A 14,478-nucleotide genomic window follows, 5' to 3' on the forward strand; every position below is an offset into this window, starting at 1 on the left:
GCCTACGACCTGATAATGGAATAAGTGATAATGGAAAAAAGAAATGGCAGGGCTGGTTGTTGAAAAAGTAGTTGTCAAAAAGTATGTTTTACAACAATAAATCACACCTAATCACATAAAAAATCACACCTAATCTACTACTATCTCAAACCTATGTTTTACAAAAATAAAAGAAATATTAATTAAAGCTGTAGGCCTAACCTACTGTAATGTATGTAATTTATCAGCAACAATAAGGAAATATGTTTATTATAGCTCTGAAATGCAAAATTAGAAGTAAAATGGCAAGCTACTGTGAATTATACACAGTTTGAAAGTTGGTTGTGTTTATAACATCGTCGCAATTATATAAGTGTCAGATGTATTCACACAATAATCAGATTATAAATACACATCTGTACAGCTCAGCAGCGGCAACTCAAAAGAAAGCGCACATAATAAGACAGCCTCATGTGCTGACTTTCACTTCAAAACGAGGCTTGTATCCTGCCATATCTATGACGACTAATTTGTTTACAAAACCCAGCAATAGGGAAGACAATTCCAATCTCTAGGGTATTACACCTCATGTTTACGTATAGGATTTAACTACAGTCAGTAATAGGAAATATTATCACATATATATATAGTTATTATGAGATTATTACATTTTAGCCGTTTACAATAGTCTAAACGCCTGTTGCGGACACTGTAAATTAAACCCTGGCAGCATAATAAACCCAGCCGCAGCTGGGAAATCTCTGTTCCAGGCATGCCCCATAGTAAGGAGGGTGTGCTTTCCCTTACAAGCACTCGGGATGTCTGTACCGTTATCTCGAGTGACTCAGGCTAGGGTTTGCTCCCTTTATAGCTAATGTGTGCATTGACGGCTTAGTTCATGTGATGTATTCGTTTAGATATGCTGGTGGTCTTCTGTCTCTTATCGGCCTTGTTGAGGGTTCACTCTCAAGCCGCACTGTCTCGTCTACTCATCGGGGTGATTAGACTAGCGGGTAGTTCTCTTCTTACGGGTGTATCCGGTCGCACTGGTGTGTCTGGCTCCATTCGTACTGACTCCAAACAAGGAGTGTCAGTCTGTGGTCTTGTTGGTCGGCGGTCATAGTCGTAATTCCGGGCTGGTGGTAGGCTGGTTCCTCCACTATTTCCAGCTTCATCTACAACAGATAAATTAGTTTCCGGGGAGTAAAAATGTCTTACCTGCGTTACATTTCGCTTCACTATTCTGCGATCTACAAATTCTAACGTCAACATGGGATACTTCTCGAACTTTATATGAATCATGATGGAACGATGTCTGGCGTTTTGACTGTGTATCCCTTTTCAACAGCACTAAATAGCCCACCTCAAAGTCATGCCCCGACTTGTTCTGATTATGTTTGGCAACCATCTGATGTTTTACTTCCGCATCACGATCCCGTTCCTCCGACTCCCCAAAAATATTTTGCACCTGAGGGACCTTTACCCGTAATTTTTTGCCCAAAAAGCATTTCTGACGGAGATTTACCCGTGATCGAATGTGGAGTGTTTTTGTAAGCTAACAGGTATTTTCTTAACTCCCCTGCTACACTCCTACTTTCAGCTATGGCAATCCTAACTCTCTTCATCAAAGAACGATTCTGACGCTCTACCTCTCCATTAGACTCGGGCCATCGGGGTGTCACTAAATCATGCCTAATGCCCATACTTTCCATGTACCCAGCAAACTCCTGAGAAATAAACTGAAGGCCATTATCTGATTTTAAACTCAAAGGCAATCCATGCTTGTCAAAAATCTCAACCAAAGCTTCTATGATTTTGGCGCTAATAATGGACTGCATGAATACACACTCATAAAACCTACTATAGTAATCTACCAATGACAAATATATATCTACCATTTTCTAGTGAACCCAATAAGTCGCATGCTAAGTCTTCCCAGGGCCCAATTGGCAACTCAGTGACTCTAACTGGGTCTCTTTCCTGCGCCTGACCTACCAATTGACACCTCTTACACCGCTTCACATAGCATTCTATTTCTGCATCCATACCCGGCTACCAGACCCTCGTTTTCAAATTTCGCTTAGTGCCCACAATACCGAGATGTCCTTCGTGCCCAAGCTCCATCATTTTATGTCTCAACTCCATTGGTACAGCTATCTTGTTTCTCCTCAACACTATCCGGCCAATAACACACAGCTCATCAATAACGGATCCAAATTGTTTTGCTATGTCTTTTGGTGCATTGTCAAATGAACCTTCAGCTATTGCACGCCTTACATAACCCAATTTTTCATCTCTGTCAGATAGTCTCTCAACCTGTTTAGCCGTTATTGCCTCTAAACCTAACAAATCATTCACAACTACCTGCCTAACAAAAAGCTCAGTGTCTTCTACAGACTCTACTGAAGATCCATATTGACCCCTCACCATTCTAGATAAGCAGTCTGCAATGTTCAATGACCCTTTTATGTATTTTGCGCAAAAATCATAACTCTGGAGACGCAAGACCCACCTCTCAACTTGAGCAGAGAGAGAGAGAACTCTTTTTGTGATTGGCATAGATCACCTCCAATGGCTGGTGATCTGTCATGAGAGTGAATTTAACCCCAAACAAATAATGGTGGAGCCTTGCGCATGCCCAGACTATGGCCAAAGCTTCTTTTTCTGTCTGACAGTATCGTTTCTCAACTTGATTCAACGCCCTCGAAGCATAGCAGATGACCCTATTGTCATAGACAGAGAGATAAGGTTTATATCTATGGTCTTAGATTACTGATGGTTCATCATAACCATGCCTGTGTCATTGGCTTGTCAAGTCTGGGGAAAATATTAATCCCCTAATGCTAATTGGTCAGTCTCGTATTTCATCATCCTTACTAATTAGTGTCTCACTACTGTAATAGTTAGATCACTTGTTACTCAAATAAACTTCGAGATACATGTAAAATTCGGACATGGCGCTGCGAGTAGGGTATTGAGTAATAAGTAAAGAGTGTACCCGGTTAATTTGGAAAATGAATTCTCTGAAACTTCCAGCTAATTTAGACTTTGTGAATAGCTCCACTGCATGGCCTGAATGGCTGAGGAGATTTAATAGATATAGAAGTGCGTCTGGCCTGGATACGCAACCACCAGAGAGACAGATTAATACACTCATTTATATAATGGGTGAGGAAGCTGAGAAAACAGAAACTCAGATAACAGTTAGACCACCTAGGGCAGCTGCTGGAGAGATAGCAGAAGAGGATGAGGCTGCCACTAGATATGATAGAACAGTAGAGGGTTTTAGCAATTATTTCAACCCCAGAAGCAACCATCTGCATTATGCCGTTTTATTCGGATCTCAGGTACAACAATCGGGAGAAACTAGCGAACTATTTATTTGTACTTTACATGATATGGCTAGCAAATGTGAATGGGAAGACCGTCACAGAAACTAGATGCTCAAAATGAGGTTACTCGTCGGCATGCAAGACAAATCTTTGTGGAGAGAATTACAACTGGACCCTGATGTAACTTTGGTTACTATCAAACAAAAAATGCGAGCCAAGGAAATGATCGTGAACAATCAGAAAGCTGAGATAGATGGTGCGGTAGCTAGCAGCAGCAACCACGTAACTGTTGCCGCAATAAACAAAGATGGTCGGAGACCGAGATACAGTGCTAGAAATCAAAGTTCTGTTACAACCTCAAATTTCGCAGCTAAGTCAAACCCTAGTAATAACTTTATTAGTGAGTGTAAGTTTTGTGGTGGTTCTCACGCAAAGGGCCGTTGTTGGGCATATGGCAAATCATGTAGAAAATGCCAAAGGGTCAGGCATTTTGCGGGAAAATGTCCTTCAGCCATACATGCTGTTTCATAGGATGCGCAGGCATCGCAGGAATACGAGAAAGATGATGAGCTTTTCTCAGTAGCAAATATAGAGAATAATATAGATAGTATAGGGCATAGTAAAATGTCTAATTTGAATAAGTGGATTATTGACATTAGTATCTGTGGTCATTCCCTGCAAGCAAAAGTAGATACGGGGCGGAAGTTAGCGTGATGACAAAGAGGGTGTTCTTGTCACTAGGTTTCGATAAGGTTGGGAAATCACAGGCTTCACTGTCTGGGTTTGCGGGTCACCGGATGAATGTTGTTGGGAGGAGGTGCCTCACCATTGTGCTCCATGATGGCAGGAAAGTGTCCACCATGTTTTATATAATTGATGGTGAAAGTGATATGGTAACTCTGATCGGAATGCCTGCTATACGAGAGCTAGGGCTAATCTCAGAAATCAGTGAGGTCAAGATGCCAAATAGTAAGTCTAGCCTAGAAGTAGTAGCTGAATTTTCTAAGGTCTTTCAAGGGTTAAGAAAACTCCAACAGGAAGTCAATCTAGAGCTGAAAGGTTCAGCAGTAGCCAGAGCAGCATCTCCTCATAAGGTTCCCCATGGTGTTAGAGATAAGCTCAAAAAAGAGCTGACAAAGTTAGAAACTCAAAGGGTCATAGCAAGAGACACGGAACCGAGCCAATGGTTAAATCCCATTGTGATAGTTAACAAACCTTCCGGAGATATTCGTATTTGTCTCGACCCACAATATTTGAATACCCAGTTAGTCAGGAGTCATTGTATGTTAGACTCTACCACTGAGATTTTTGCCAGAGTTTCACAGTCTAAGTATTTTACCAGTTTAGATGCAAATCAGGGTTTTCATCAGGTGTGTTTAGACCATGAATCGTCCCGCCTGACATGTTTTCTAACGCCTTTCGGTAAGTATCGATACCGCCGAACGCCAATGGGCATATGTAATGCTCCAGAAGTTTTTCACCAGCGAATGGGTGAAATTCTGGGTAACATCGTTGGTGTAGAGCTATATATTGATGACGTACTAATTCACGCACCCACTCTCGAGAAGCATGACTCCTTACTCAAGTTAGTTTTAGAGCGTTATGCACAGGCAGGTATTACACTCAACAAAGACAAATGTGTTGTGGGCGTTCAGCATATCACATTTTTAGGCCATGAGTTGTCTGCAGAGGGTGTCCACATATCCAAGTCTAAGGTAGAAGCTGTCATACAAATGGTCACGCCGGAAGATAAAAAGGCTGTTTAACGATTTCTTGGTTTCATAAATTACCTCGCAAAGTTTGTACCACAGATTTCGGAGCACACCCATTCGCTGAGGCAGGTTTGCCAGAAAGGTTCGGAATTTTTCAGGGAAGAACCCAAGGCTGCAGCGTTTGCTAAAATCAAACAGTTGATCCAACAGGCTCCAGTTTTAGCATACTTTGAGGAAAGCAGGCCTGTTGTGTTATCTGCTGATAGTTCGTCCCACAGCATCGGGGCTGTTCTGACGCAAGACGGACGCCCTGTGGAGTTTGCAGCAAAGAGTCTCACCGAGTGTCAGCAGCGGTACTCACAGATTGAGAAGGAGTTTCTGGCGTTGATGTTTACCTGTAAAAGATTCAAATACTATTGTTGGGGTAGGGGTAAAGTAACTGTCGAGACGGATCACCAACCGCTTCTTGGTTTATTTCGTAAGGACATCAGTGAATTGACGCCTAGGTTGGCAGCAATGAGATTAGAGGTATTGTCTTATCCGATTGAGATCGATTTACAATACAGGCCTGGTAAGGAACTTGTGTTGGCAGACACGCTCTCTCGGTCTTGTCCCCCCCCAAGTCCGATTGTTTTGAAGACCTGGGCAAGGATCCTCTTTCGTATGTGTGTTCGCTGGTCATCACATCAGAGCAAACAATGAAAAAGTATGTCAAGGCTACAGAGCAAGATGAGGAGCTGGCAGTTGTTAGCAGGTATATAGTCTGTAGATGGCTGGCCTAACTGTAGGAAGATGTGTGCAAACCGAGCCACGGCATACTGGAATTTCGGGAATAAGTTATCTCTGGTTGATGGTGTGGTGTTTTATGGTGACAGATTGGTCATTCCTGTTGCATTGAGAGTGCAAGTGTTAGGCGCATTGCACCAGGCTCACCAAGGGGTGATCAAAACACTGCAGCATGCGTGTCAAACAGTTTTCGGGCCCGGAATAAAGAGAAGGATTGAAAAGATGGGCTTAGCTTGTGAGTCATGTCGAGAGAAGGAAAGCAATGAGAGACGGGAGCCTTTGATCTCCGTATCTGTGCCAAATTATCCCTATCCAATGGTAGGTATAGATCTTTTTTTTTGCCAAGGAAGAAACTTTCTTATGTTAGTGGATTATCTAACAAAGTGGCCAGTGGTTAAAGAGATGCCGAATGGGACTTCTGGCTGTGTCGTGATTGATTTGTTGAGTGAAGCTTTCAGTGATTTTAGGACCCCAGAGAAGATAGTTTCGGACAATGGTCCTCAGTTGGTTAGCTATGAGTTTCAGCAGTTCTGTAGAAATAGTAAAATTGAGCATACCACTAGTTCCCCATTGCATCTTTCTGCCAATGGGCAAGTTGAGCGAACCATTGGGACAGTCAAGGCAATGATGAAACGTTGTGGGCAGGACTGGCGAACTGGGTTAACTGCAATTCGAAATACTCCGGTAAATGAACATGTGCCGAGTCCAGCTATCTTGCTACAGGGTCGCACCCTCAGGGATAAGGTGCCTGTATCACAGGAGAAGTATCAGGTGAAAGAGTATAACCTAGAGTTAGTCAGGGAGAACCTGACTCAGACACAGATAAAAACCAAATACTTTCACGGCAGTCATAGTGGCCCAGAAAAAAGTACGCTAGATGCAGGGCAAAGTATCCACTTTAAGACAGCAAAAGGTCCGTGGAAAGCAGGTAAGGTAGTGGAACTTTGTAGTGACCGGTCTTACATCGTAAAAACAAACGAGGGTTTAACATTTCATAAAAACCGAAAAGACATGAGAAAGTCTCGTGTAAAACAATTTGAATCAGTTCCATTGACCCAGCATGTGCCAAGTGTATTCATTCCTATAGTAGATGCTCCACCCAGTGGTGAGCCTAAGGAAAAAACACCAGAGTTAGTTAGGGACAGTGTGATGCACATGGAGGTCAGTGGTGGGTTGCCGACTCCTAACCTTGATCCGGTGACTGGCGTTCGTAAATCGGGGAGGGTTACACGCAAACCATTGTGGATGTCCGATTATGCTATGTAGGGAGGCCACAGACGAGAGCATACCTGCCAACTCTCACGCATTGGGCGTGAGACTCACGCAATCACCCCAAAAAAAAATGAAAATGCGTGAGAAATGCGTGAGATTTTTGTCCCAATTTCCACAATTTTATATATACTATCATTGATACATCAATTGCCCCAAAACCAAATCTCACGCATTGCCCCACTCTTGGGTTGGCAGGTCTGGATGAGAATGTTCATAATCTTGGTTAACTACTATTTTACAACCAATACACCGAGGGTGTACACTTACGTTTCTTTATTTTGTTATGTTAAAAACTAATACTTTTTGATTCAGTTTGTTTATTAGTTGTAAAGGAAAGAAGATGTCATAGACAGAGAGATAAGGTTTATATCTATGGTCTTAGATTACTGATGTTTCATCATAACCATGCCTGTGTCATTGGCTTGTCAAGTCTGGGGAAAATATTAATCCCCTAATGCTAATTAGTCAATCTTGTATATCATCATCCTTACTAATTAGTGTCTCACTACTGTAATGGTTAGATCACTTGTTACTCAAATAAACTACGAGATACATGTTAAACCCGGACACCTATCAACCCCTCCCTGTACTTGAACTAGCACACACCCACACCCACGGGACTTGCATCTGTGTATAGCAAAGTATCGGAATTCACGTCAAAAATGCCAGTGTCTTTGTATGAGCTAGCACATATTTCAAATCCTGAAAAGCCTTTAATTCCTGCTCCCCAAACTCCAGTTGCATTGCAGACTGCTTGCAGATGGTCATGCTTCGCAACAACTCCATTCTAGATGAGAAATCAGGAATAAACCTTGAACAGTAGCTCACTAACCCTAGAAAACTTTGCAATTCCCCTAGTTTTTGGTACTGATGCTCCTGACATGGCCTCAACATTGTCTGAGCCTGGATCAACCCCACGGCTAGAGATTGTATGTCCTACAAAAGTGATCCGCTCGGCCCCAAAAACACACTTGCCTTCATTTACAGTTGGCCTTGAATTTTCTAGTCGCACAAATGTCAATTCTAAGCGTTCATTATGCTCGGCCATGCTACCCGCATGTACTACTATATCGTCAGCTAAGTTCCCTACCCCTGGAATTCCTGCAATTATGTCAGCAACTTTCCTTTGGTATATTTCAGAGGCAGCACAAATACCAAAGCTAAGACGTTTGTAACGGTGTTGACCAGCATGGGTGGTGAATGTTGTAATATCCCTAGACCTTTTGTTTAAAACGAATTGATGAAACCCATTTTCATGTAAATTTTCAAGAAAACCTTAGACCCGTTCATGTCTAGCAATAGCTCATCCACCGTGGGCACAGGGTAGTGATGTCTGATTATGGCTCTGTTGGCTTGTCTCATATCTACACACAACCTAATGCTGCCATCAGCCTTTGGCACAATGACCACCCCTCTACTCCATGTTGTAAGTTCCTCTACTGGTTCAATGATGTCTAAAGAGCATAACTCATCCAAGTGCTTTTCTAATTTTTCGTGAACAGAAAACGGCACCCTACGATATGGTTGAGCCACAGTCACAACTGTATGATCAATTGAAAGTGTTATCTCACCACCCACTTTTCCTATACCTCCTGAAAACAATTTTAGAAACTTACTTTTCCAGGCCGCCCCCTCCTCAACGACAAGATTTGTAGAAATACTGATCAGCCCCAACTCTGTACATGTTTCTATCCCCAATAATGCCTCAGCCACGCTGTTAATCACTAAAAACTTGGTATTTTTGGCTATCCTACTATTACCAGAACAATGTACCTTTGCCCAAAACTACCCTATCACTGACAACGGTTTTTGTGATGTATATGAATCAATCTTTGGAACCAGAGCGCTCTGACTTTTCAACTACAATACCACTCTTTTTAAGCGTTACCCACGTAGGTCTATCTATGACATTGCAATCCGCCCCTGAATCCAAAATAAATTTCACATCTACACCTTCCACTTGCACCTCGGCTCGGTGAAGTCCTACTTTGTTGACAGAATTTAATGTGACAGCAAATCTATCAGGGTTTTTCCCTAACATTACCAGCGTAAGGCCTGTGGCTAGAATCCTCATCAGTCTGTTCTACATAATTTATCTGTTTACCCTTACACACAGCTTTAAAATGATTGTATTCTTTGCACTTGAAACATTGTCTGCCCTTGGCCGGGCACACAGCATGTGAATTTTCCCTACCACATCCATTGCACCGGGCTTTACCTCGAAATTTGTTAGCAACTCTACTACCTCTATCTAGGCCGGTCCTACTGCCATAAAACCCATTACTACTCCTATTGATGCCTGGCCTATTATCACTAACCCTGTTCAACAGCGGTCTGCTACTTATCTCCCGGATTCTACTTTCTACTGACTCATGTGTACTGTGCCTGTGACTGTGCCTGTGCCAAAACCAGCAAGCGTTCAAGGGTTAAATCGTTTCCTTCTTCCATCAAGCGCTTTCTTAGCACATCCGATACACAATATTCCACGATTTGGCCCCTAATTTGATTATTCACGTTGTAGTAATTGGGGCCATTACCACCCATCTTCCAAAGTCTTCCAGTTCCGTCTTGTGCAAAGTATTGGCTAACTGTCTCATTTTTCATTTGCACAATCTTACGAAACACATGACGCTGAAAAGTTTCGTTAGGCGCCACCGTAAAATATTATTCTAAATGCCGCCTAAACCCATTGTAATCGTCTCTATTAGTAGCTGCCAACGTGCGATGATTTTCCCTAACCCTGGCCCCAGCATGGTACAACAAGAGCGCCTTTCTCTGAGCCCTCATGTTGACCTTCTCTTCCCCTTTCAGATTAAAAATTCCCTTCGAGTCAGAAAAGGCCTCAAATTATTCAACCCACGATCTCCAATTTGTGGAAACTATTGAAGCATCGCCGTCTGGAGAGAAGTTGCCTGGCCCCTTGCTATCCATCCTGAACCAAATTTAATTAGCAATGAAGGAAGAAAAGAAAATACCCTAAAGATAAAAAACCAATCTACTTAGCTTTTAGAGTGAGATGATTGTCACAAACAGTCTGGATCACATCCTCGTCGCCATTATAGCATCGTCGCAATTATATAAGTGTCAGATGTATTCACACAATAATCAGATTATAAATACACAACTGTACAGCTCAGCAGCGGCAATTCAAAAGAAAGCTCACATAATAAGACAGCCTAATGTGCTGACTTTCACTTCAAAACGAGGCTTGTATCCTGTCATATCTATGACGACTAATTTGTTAACAAAACCCAGCAATAGGGAAGACACTTCCAATGTCTAGGATATTACAGTGTTGAATGTAGAATGGTTTTAATAGCGATCTTTAACAGAAAGCAAGTATGAGTGTTCACACGTCTGGAAGTTTTCTGCAAACTGGAGCAAAATAAAAAACTGTTCTCGTCATAAAGGGGCACTGTAGATTGGCCCTAGCTTGTAGATAAATTGTAAAGAATTTCGGCTAACGTTTTAAATAAATTAATGAAACCTTCGGTAATTGGACAAAAAACATCGGCTGATAAACTGTGTACCACAATTTCGTACCTGTGAATCGGTCTACGCCTCAAATGGTCTAAGTTCATTTCAGAAACCTTTGGATAAATTTGATTACAAGTAAACAATGCCATAGACTGGTAAAATGAACACGGTTTTTTCGTGAAGTGCGCACTGCTAAATAGTTCTACTATCTGTCGCACGGCGTTATTGGCGTATTGTAGGCCGGTCTTAACTTTTATTAAACTAAACTTTTCAAGCGTTTTGTGGCGATTTTTGGTCGAATTAATCTGTCTATTTATGTATAGTCCGATCAGATGAGTAAGTTTTAAGATACTGTCGACACTTTTCAAAGACTTGGTAATATATTTAAATAGGTTTTATATGTGTTTTGTATCGTTATTATACTTGAATGATTCTGCAAAAAAATGGTTAATTTTGTTGATGAGATATTGATACAAGGGTTTGCGACGTTGTTGATGAATAATTTTCGTAAGTTGTGTATTTATTATAAAAACTCTCAAACTTCGCTCCGCTCATTTGGTCGTGGGATTATAGGAGTGGAGTTCACACACTGTTCTAATTAAGCACTAATACTGTAATGACGTACATGCAGTGTTACTACAAGTATGACAGTAGAAAATACTGTAGTTCCCCAACTATATGCACAGGAAGCTGGCATCACACACTCATACAACACTATGAGGATTGTTTCTAAATATTATTATGAACAGATTGTGTGTAGGGTAACTGGATAACATAACATAGATTATAGGAGTGGAGTTAAGTCTGTTTCAGTTTTCATATCAAGATTTACAAATGGAGATAAATCACACTCAGCTATAATTGGATTCGTATTCTTCATCACCTGATGTATCCTTGTTCACACAATCGGGGCACAGATCCATACATGGTAGACCATTTTGAGCGGTAGGAACACCTTCCATTTAGACAATTCTGACCTCATATATTTGTAGTATACAGCCTAAAACAGAAATAAATCTTTGAAAGTTTTAATAGAACTAACATGAGTTGAGACCATGAGAGTTGTCGTAAATTTATTCAGCATATCTGAAAACCTCTTCTCAAACTTTAGCAGTGTGTTTTGTACCTTGCCCAATAACTAAGGTCAGTTTTATAGGGATTTTACGTAATACAAACAGTAAAATACATGTAATTGCCTAATCCATTGTAAAATCTTTTCAAACTCACAGTTGTGATCTTTCCAAAAGAAAACAACTGCACTTACTTATTTAATTTGAAGATACAGTAAATGTAGTATTAATGTTTTGTATCGACAAGTTTTTCACTTTTTCTTATCAATTTCACTCGGTTTATGGTTCATGACAAAATTAACAAAATTAAATTAAAAAAATGACAAAATTCACATTACAGTTATTTGGTATTAAAAGGTTCACCATATCTTACTCTGCTGTGTTGTACATGTAGGTGCAAAATACGTAGAAATGTGATTACAAACTCTTAAAAGCTCAAAAACGAACAGTTAATCGCGGCCATCACCAAAAACGTTGTAATTTGAAATCTCTTTATTTCGATAACGTACTGAAGCAGTGGTTAGCTTTTTGACACGTGATGTTATCACAGGGAATGAAAGGCTCAATATAAAACGTTCCGTATCAGTAGTTTATGACAAACACTTTTGGTTCTACCGGAAAGCCCATATCAAACATAGATGCTCGCCACTTTACAGTTTCATTTCAGCCTGGTCTAATCATTTAGTCATAACCTGATCATGCGACCCATATTTCCTGCCAAATATCATGGACAGCTTCTGCATCATTTTTCGACTATCACAGGTGACCAACAGGCTCGTCATGTTTATCAGAGGATGATATGCTCTCCTTCGAGCTAAGGTTAAAAAATTAAACGAGTTTTCACGGTAGGTTTTGAAATAACAGTGCTCAAAGTAACAGCATTACAATGATGATGAAATAGCCTCGTAAGAACAATAGACATGGTTTCATTAAATGCGTGAAGTATAATATTTGTGAAAATATTTCGACGAATGAGGTTGCATGAAACTGTAAATAGAAGCCATCGTGTTCAGTTACATCCCATTTGAGCCGTTTTGGAAAGAGAATCCAAACTACGGCAGTTTCGTGATGACTGCAAATTAACTGTTCGTTTTTGAGCTTTTAAGAGCTTGTAATCACATTCCCACATATTTTGCACCTACAACACAACAGAGTAAGACATGGTAAATCTTTTGATGCTAAATAACTGTAATGTGAACTTTGTTGCAAGTCAACCTTTGAAGAGAGTCACCTTAAATGTCAATTTACATCAGTTCTTTTCATCGTAGACATCATTGTCGGGTAAAATATTGTAAAATATTTTATGTATTTAATAGTAAAACAAGAATATGGCTTTACTATTCGTATTAGGAGTATCTGTCCAACCGCCAGTCGCCAGGGATTAAGGTTAGGATAAAGGATAGCTCTCGAAGAAACACCAGTGACATCAAGTTTGGTATATCGACACTCAGACACCTGCACCAATTAATCGCCTCCAAGTTGTTTACGAATAATTGTGCGGCTACATACTTTCTGTGCATTGTCGAAACGCCTGATGATCTCTAACGACAAACTAGATTGTCAGGTACTAGTATATATAAAAGAGAAAGCCCTATATGTTCGCCGTTTTTTCTTTTAAGTGCAACAAGAAATGTCGATATTTTAGTGTTAACTACAAGATTCTCGCTTAGTTATTATTATCAATTATTAAACATCATGTGGAATTTGCACTATAGGAGGTACATGTTATAGGAACGTCTAATGAACAGTGATATCATTTCTATAAAGGAAGATAGTAAAACAATCCTAGTGTTTAGGTGATACTATAACTACTCCTTTATCCTTTATGATCCGTTAAATCTATAAAACAACCAGACTCATAGGGTAATGTTAGTTTCAGTAATTTGTACTAAAAGTGGGTAATGCTGGCCTTGCTTGATTGAGTTAGTATGCAAAACTATGATCTACCATGCGACATTGTGACAAAAACATGACCTTGATATGCTATGTCAGGAAATTTTCAATCTTACGATACCATGTCAAGACATGACCTAGTTTGAAAGACTAAGCATGACCTATTTTGAAGTAAGCGTGACAAACCTAAGGCAGACAGCTCACGCATAAGATATTTTCCTCCTCATCAACAGAAAAAACCTTCGCAGGTGTAGAAGGGGAGTAGGTCTTGAATTGTTTCATTGCATTATCTAGAGCCTTTGAGATAGCCATTATTAGCCAGGTCGTGACCTTACTAGCTCCTTAACCTCCTCACCAACCTACAACCAGTGTAGATATAGAATTATATAGCCTTGTCTACACTACTTCTGGTAAAATGATGGTTCTACAACTAATAGCCTCGCTTTCTCAAGTTACCTCCCCTTCCTCTAACGGTTTCTCTCTGTAACTTAAACAAAGGATTTGGTAGTGTTATCCACCAATATAGACCATGTGTAGAGTGCACGAGTAGACAAAGCAATAACAGTAAAAGTGGCTGCTTGCCAAAGTAGTAGAAGATAAAGCTGAAGGTTCCAAATTTTTAAAGTAGAAGAAGATAAAGCTGAAGGTTCCAAATTTTTATTGTAATGAGTCAGCAAACAGAAATGACACTTATGCAGCAGGTGCTCTTAAACACCTGTTAATTCAAGACTTCTAAAGAATCAGTCTTCCATACACATTCAGCTTAATGAGCAGTTGTTATTTAGTGGACTGTTACTACCAAACATTGCTTGAACTCCCATCACAACATACCTTTGTAACAATAGCTCCCTTTTGGCTCCTTTTTATGTCACACATTTTCTTCTTGAGAGATAGCGGCCAGTTGCATTAATTGTCACTAATATACTGTGAAGTATGGGCAGAGCCAACCTCCATTGT

General features: G+C 40.5%; 1 protein-coding gene across 1 annotated transcript; it reads right to left on the reverse strand.

Moving 5' to 3' along the window:
- Positions 1 to 242: 242 nt before the first annotated feature.
- LOC137393485 (uncharacterized) lies at positions 243 to 11,492 on the reverse strand. Its single transcript, XM_068080059.1, has 3 exons — positions 11,442 to 11,492; positions 8,698 to 8,795; positions 243 to 1,154 (listed from the first exon to the last, which is right to left on the reverse strand). Exons 1-3 carry the CDS (start codon positions 11,483 to 11,485, stop codon positions 946 to 948), a joined length of 351 nt encoding a protein of 116 aa, XP_067936160.1. The 5' UTR covers positions 11,486 to 11,492; the 3' UTR covers positions 243 to 945.
- Positions 11,493 to 14,478: the final 2,986 nt, after the last annotated feature.

This window comes from Watersipora subatra, chromosome 4 (genome assembly GCF_963576615.1).
Source record: "Watersipora subatra chromosome 4, tzWatSuba1.1, whole genome shotgun sequence".
NCBI classification, from domain to species: domain Eukaryota; kingdom Metazoa; phylum Bryozoa; class Gymnolaemata; order Cheilostomatida; family Watersiporidae; genus Watersipora; species Watersipora subatra.

Excerpts from the sequence above, each read along its gene's own strand:
- LOC137393485 (XM_068080059.1), bottom strand. The coding sequence starts at position 11,485 with ATGTATGGATCTGTGCCCCGATTGTGTGAACAAGGATACATCAG. Across the intron at positions 8,796-11,441 it reads TGTGAACAAGGATACATCAG|CGTGGCTGAGGCATTATTGG; the intron begins GTGATGAAGAAT and ends AGTGATTAACAG. Across the intron at positions 1,155-8,697 it reads GGAGGGGGCGGCCTGGAAAA|ATGAAGCTGGAAATAGTGGA; the intron begins GTAAGTTTCTAA and ends TATCTGTTGTAG.